Source organism: Limulus polyphemus, unplaced genomic scaffold, assembly GCF_000517525.1.
Source record: "Limulus polyphemus unplaced genomic scaffold, Limulus_polyphemus-2.1.2 Scaffold699, whole genome shotgun sequence".
Lineage (NCBI taxonomy): Eukaryota > Metazoa > Arthropoda > Merostomata > Xiphosura > Limulidae > Limulus > Limulus polyphemus.
In genome coordinates this window covers 304,655-311,245 of record NW_013666309.1, presented here as the reverse complement: position 1 = coordinate 311,245, position 6,591 = coordinate 304,655, and the positions used below count along the sequence as shown (strand labels likewise).

General features: G+C 28.4%; 1 protein-coding gene across 3 annotated transcripts in view; it reads left to right on the top strand.

Moving 5' to 3' along the window:
- Positions 1-6,591, top strand: part of LOC106460058 (AT-rich interactive domain-containing protein 4B-like) — a 49,230-nt gene that overhangs the window by 27,947 nt on the left and 14,692 nt on the right. For 2 of the 3 annotated variants that reach the window (XM_022386671.1, XM_013919744.2), the window contains exons 12-14: positions 1,514-1,611; positions 4,183-4,369; positions 5,362-5,843. In XM_022386671.1, coding sequence (XP_022242379.1) covers positions 1,514-1,611; positions 4,183-4,369; positions 5,362-5,832 — 756 coding nt within the window. In that variant the 3' untranslated portion in view covers positions 5,833-5,843. Of the gene's footprint in view, positions 1-1,513; positions 1,612-4,182; positions 4,370-5,361; positions 5,844-6,591 lie in introns of those variants that run through there. The other variant, XM_013919742.1, reaches the window with a different exon arrangement.

The window sequence follows — 6,591 nt, the reverse complement described above, 5'->3', positions numbered from 1 at the left end:
AAATATACTCTTCTTTGTCTTATATTTCATATTATATTTGCATAATCTATAGAACCTCCAAAAAGGATATCAAAAGTTTTTTAAGGTCAATTTTGATATTTTATTTTTAATTTTCACTACCATATCACTAACTCTAGCTGTTATCGTTAATGTACAATGCAACGAAATCATTAAAAAAAGGAAATAGAAAAAAAACAACATACTTTATAATTTTTTGTAGAATATCTTTAAAATTATTTTTTTGTTTAAATTTGTAATTTTATTTCATTTTTCCTTTTCATATATAGTCAATTTTAATGTTTTATTTACTCTTCTTATCTTTTACAATTTGTTATTCATCTCGACACAAGTCAACAGTGCCTTCGAGACATATTACAGTTTCTTTGGGAGACATGAGCAACCCTTCGGCAAAATTTTTGTTCAGCATATAATATCATAAGCCTTAAGAATGAATGCGAAGTATGAAGTATATTTAAAAAAATGTTTAAACCTTTTAATTATGTATTTTAAAACATAACTGATACATAATTAACTAAAATATAATAGTAAGACCTAAATACAATTAAAACTGTATCTCTAACTATAACATATTTAGCTAAGAAAAAAACTTAAGTGCTGTAGTCCATCAAGCAGCCAACAATACTATAATAAATTTCACGTACTCTGTGGTAAAGACTTGGTGCCAATTTCAAAATAACCATTGTTAGTTTATACTATAAAATGAGCTCTTTCTACTTGTTATATACACGTGTTTGTTACATCTACATGGAAGGGATGAAGCTCAAATAAGTTTGTTGAAAGTGGGTGTGGCAGTTGTCAGGGGTTGAAAAACTTTATTACTTGTTTTAACTGTATTCATTCAGAATAGTTTGAAAGGAACAAGTCAAAAGGGTATGTAAACATCTTAATGGCCAGATGTACCTCTACTCTATTACCATTGTATTATTGAAGATACAGAGAGCCATAGTAGAGTTTTAAAAGATTTATTTTGTAATAAAGGACTTAAAACTTGGATAAAATAAAACTTTGAACCATAACACATATTATAATATTAAATTCATTCACATACATTGATATTAATGGTGTTTAATTAAATCTTGAAAGTAAAACAGTGACTTGTGCAGAAAAGCATTTCAAGGGGCTCCCGTTGTGAAAGGGTTAATTTAAGTCAAACTGACTGCATATGTATAATACAATTTTTGAGTTGTAAATTGATGAGTCAGTAAAAGAAAATTAATTTTCAATTTAAAAAAAGAATGACAAAACATGAATGTTAACTTGATGTAAGAATCATCAGAGATCTCCTACAGTTGTAAATTTCATGTAATAGTTATTTTTATAAAGATAATTGGAATTGTTTGTGTGAGCCTGTACATCCATATTTGAAATTTTAATACATTATCAGTTTCTAGCAGTCTCTTGGATTAATTCTGCTACACACTAGTAAAGTACAGTCAATATTATGTATTAAAGTATCTTGCCTTCTACATTGAAACCTTTTTTTACATTGCAGGTAACAAATCACAACCAGTGGAAAACAGTTTACCAAAAAATGCATTTACCGTCATCTAACACAGCGTGTTCCCATCAGACTAAAATGGCATATAAAAGGTATTTCTTAAAAGTGTGTACTGTAACAACTGCAAAACTTTTTGTAGTCAACATTTTGCAAAAGATTATTTAAAATTCTAGTTATTGTCCACAAAAATTGAATTTTTTCTGACAGATTTCTTGATTGTGTATCTAAACATGTCAAGAATACATTAGTCTTTTACAAGTTCTATTTTCAGCTGTCCATGTAACTTTAGAATTTGTTATGTATTATGTTAAAGTTATGAAATTTTTTACTTATGTTCTTATGTAAAATGAAAGACAGGAAAATAATTTACATTGTAAACAAACTGACTTTTTACAAAACTAAACTGTTTATCCCTCTCGCTACAAGTAGATCAAAGTGTGCACGTCATGCCATTTTACAGAGTTACCTTCAAAATTTAATTAAACTACTTTATTATCAATGTATACAAATAAATTTGACATTAAAATTTCTTAATAAATCAAATTTTAATATTATACACATTTTAATTTTAATTGGGAAATATTTACATAAATCCTAAATCTCCCATATTGTGAGGATCATAACATTTGTTTTCTAGGTCTTCCTTCTCTAATTTATTAACTACCTCTTTCTGAAGTACATAATTTAGTGTAAATTACACAATAGAATATAGATATTACTAAGGCAAGGTCTAAGTTTTATAGCCTTCTATCTTATTAGTTTATAAAATGAGACCCACTGCCAATAATTCTCATTTATAGTCAATAGAAAGGCAGATTTTTTCTGTTGAATAATGTATCATGCTATATTGTTTTCAGTACAGAGTATCGTTAATTTCATCTTAATTTTAAAGTTTATCTTGTAGGGGTTCAGAACAAAAGCATTAGGGAATTTATATAAGCCCTTCTTGTCTTAGTTAGAAAGCCAGTTAAACTATGATAGTTACTAGACATTGTTTGCTTTGTGAATGTTATTATTATTTATTCTTAGGTGCATTATTTAGTAAATAAAAGTTATTTAGTGTACTAGTACCATCAGTATTGAAAAAAAAAGACAAGTTTCATTGGCAACCAACACTAAAAGAAAACAAAGTCAAAATAATTTTTACTGTTGTTAAGAAATTGAATAATTTTTTTTTAAGGAAAGTTTAATTTGTTATACCAGGAGAAAATTATTATAAAATATAAAAGTTGCAGTACATCTAGTTATTTCATTGAAATGTCTTGTTTTCTAAAATACTATTTTATGTTCCTGTTAACATGTAATTACTGTCAGGGTGCTTAAAGCCATCATACATTCTTTTCAGGTGTTTACTTAAATCATTTAAGTTGTTTGAAATCAGCTAGCTATCTGCAAAATTTGTCATTCTTAATTATAAGATATGCTTTAAACATTATGCCTATAAGTCAAGGTTTGATGGGATGTAATTAATATCAAGGCTTATTAAATTCTAAGTATTACAAAAAATTATGCAAACTTGACTGTTGAAAAACTTAAATAAGACATAATTACCATCTGTGGATAATTTTCTTAGTTTTAAAGAATGGAAAAGCTTTCCTAGAGTTTTTGAATGTTCCCCATGTTATTTTAACAGAAGGATGGTTGGATTTGTTATTTATAACAGAACACTACTTAACAACTTATTTATTGTTTATTTCCTGAAGCTTGATGAGAATCAACCAATTACAAAGCCAGAATTAAAAGTCTATCTGTTTCAATATACAGAGTATTGTAACTTTTCATGCCAAAAAAAAAACCCTTCAGAATTATTCCATTTTTATATTGATAAAGGATTTAGTACCAGAGAATCTTAATTATAAAACATCTGAAAGCCCTCCTTATAAAAAACTTTTGGTGAACTTAAGTGGTTGACATTTGATTTCTGAAATATTGTTTTTTTTATAATAAAAAAATTGTTTGTGTTTTAGTGGAATAATACAATTTTGAAAAATAATATTTCATTGTTTTAGCCATTTTTTTTGCAATGTTTATTACTCTACATTGGAATTTTCAATAGAGCTCAAACATTTTTATTGTGCTCTCTACAGATGTGATTATTCAACTTGCATCCCTGTTACTTAGGGTATTACTAAATTATTCTTGGCAATCAAAATTTATAATTGAATGACCAGAAATTTTAGTTTATGGTAAATAGATCGTTAAAACATGTTTGTCATAATTAACTTGTTTTAGGTATAAACATTGTTTGTGTTATGTAGTTGCAAATTTTAATATCTAAATGTGAAATTATTATGATGTGTCTATCAAGATCTTCATCTTCATGCTACATATTTTCCTTTTTAACACCTTTTATATATGTGTAAGAGCAAGGATCGATACTGTATAGGGAGAAACAACTTGAAGTTATAGGAATATCTTCAAAACTTTTGTGTAATGTATATATGTGGTGTGGATGCATCTTTTGTCTTAACAAGGTATTTAGTTTGTATCTTCCAGTGACTAAATTTTGTCAAATAAATTGAAAATGAGGAATTTGCAATTTAAGGGTGCATTAATTTCTGGAATATTTTCCTATTTGAGCACATAACTATCTGTAAAAAGTAACTTTTCCCAATTTAAAGAAATTCTCTATTTATAGCCTATGTATTTCAAACTTTTTTAAGGTACCTACAAAGCTTTGAGGATTTTTATCGTAAACTTGGTTGTACTATGGTCTCAAATCCCAGATCTTCACGTGTTAGACACAGATCTGAACGAAGTTTTTTATCTGTTCGCTCAAAAGAGAAACCTATACCTACAGTCAAAGAAAAAGGTCAGCGGAGGAGTGTGAGTGGTGAACAAATTAAAAAGGTTTGAATATACTATTACCTTTGTAATTTTACTCAAAGAAATATAATGTGTTAGTCTGATTGACTTGTTAAATAACTTGAACTGTTGGTGGCACAACCTTGAAAATGGTCTAAATTTTATTGGAAACTAAAATGTGTGTATATATATATATATCTTATTTTTCTAGAGTTAAAAATAGTTGTTTTATAATAAAGACCAAACATCACTTAAATAAGCGTATGTAAACTAAGTTCATTTGTGTGAAAAAAAAATTTAATTACTGTTCTCATATATGAGTAGCTGAAGATTAAAGCTAGTCAATTGACACACAAGTTGAAATTTTGCTAGTTAGTAAGAAGTATATAGATCAGTAATGGTTAACTGTGAAAATGGACTGCAGAAACAAACATTTTGTAATTTTTTTGTAAAAGCAAAAGTGCGTATCCAGGTTTCTTAGAATTAAGTTGGTGTATGATTGTATGTATAGAGCTACATAATAAATGATATAATTATAAAAGAATAATGCTTTTCATCTTATAGAATGTGAATGTTTTCTTTATATTACACACTTAAATTTTAACTGAGCAGTCCTTCAAATGCTCAGAAGTTAGGTGAAACCTAGCTGTGGGACTCTGGTTGGACAGCTATAAACTAGATCATTATGTGAAGACCATGCATTGATCAAGGACATACGTGCTTTCCGCAGTTAAGCAGTGATAATCATATACATATTTTAAAAGTTCTGATGTTAATTTTATATCACATAACAGCTGTTATGTTTAATGTTTTCAATATTGCACATAATTTCTAATTTACTACTGGTTTCATTCAAATGCTTTTTTGTCTGTGCTTTCCATGTAAATTTAGTAGTGTGTTAAATGCTAACTGTTATTTTACACTCTGAGGAAGGTGTTTTTTGACATTAAGGTATAATCAAATTACAGTTGTTTTCAAACAGATGGTTGTACCTAAATACTTAATATCGTCTTCAGTATTTTCCTTTGTTTACTTAGGAAAAAGAATCTTCTGAAGAAAAGGATATTAATCAGGTGAATAAGTTGCCCTCAAAATCATCTAAAGATGATGAAAAGCAAGAAGCTTCCAGACCTCAGACTAGAGAAGAGGTCAGAAGAGCCAAGTCTTTGAGTCCAGATAAAAAGGAAACCAAAAGTAGCAGCAAAAAAATAGATAAAAAAGGTATAGTTGTACAGAAGAAATCCATCAAAAGTAGTGAGAAATACCCAAAAACTGATAAAGATCCAGCTGGAGAAGCTTTAAAAGAGAATAAGGTTTCAGTGTCTGATACAAAAGACTGTGTGTCAAAGAAAAAAGCATCTGGACAGAAGCAGAAAAATAAAAAAGTAGACAAACCAAAAGCAACAGAAGAAACTGTAAAAGTAAACAAACAGAATAATCTTGAGTTAATTATAACAAATGATTCAAAAAAAAAGAAAATCTTGGACGAAGAAAAAGGAAAATTATAGATTCTGACAGTGTAAGTACAATTTTATTAAATCTTTATTCCTAATTTTATGGAATTGCTATGCAAATCTATTTGTATATACAGCACAATACATTTTTTTAGTGCTATGCTCACAACTCTTGGATTAGGTGACAAGGTATGAATTCAGTATGCAAACAGACATATATAATCACTGGTAAAGCTTGCTGATGACATTTCAGGAAAAGTCTGTAAGATAGTAGAAAGTCATGAAATCATTTTTTCTAGTTTAGTATTTATTTAATTTTTTATCTGTAACAGGTGTTCAAAAAGAAATGGTAGTTTTTCCTGTATGTAGAAATGCCCAGAGTACTCAATAGGCATAATACAAATATGCACGCTACAAAATCAACAATGACAGAGCATTTTACTTTAAAAGAGGATTGCCATTCACTTTCATTTGTTTCTCTACCCAACAGGCCCAAAAAACAAGGCAAAAAATCATCGCTAAGATACCAGAAAGTTACCAACCCATCAAATTGTTCATCTTTCTTCTTCTTGTTTCAGTTGAGATAACTCTACAATTACCTTATCACTAACATCAGTTTAAACCTAAATCCACTCTATGTGTTTCTGGGCAATGCACAATGTCATTGCTTTGTCATAATAACTGGTAGTAATTTTAAGAATCATAATTCTAGTGTGAATGATGTTATTACCCCTTGAAGCTAGCTTTTTTACAGAAATATGGTGTTCATATAGAAAACTTAAATACAGGGTGAAACAGGAATTACCAGCCAAT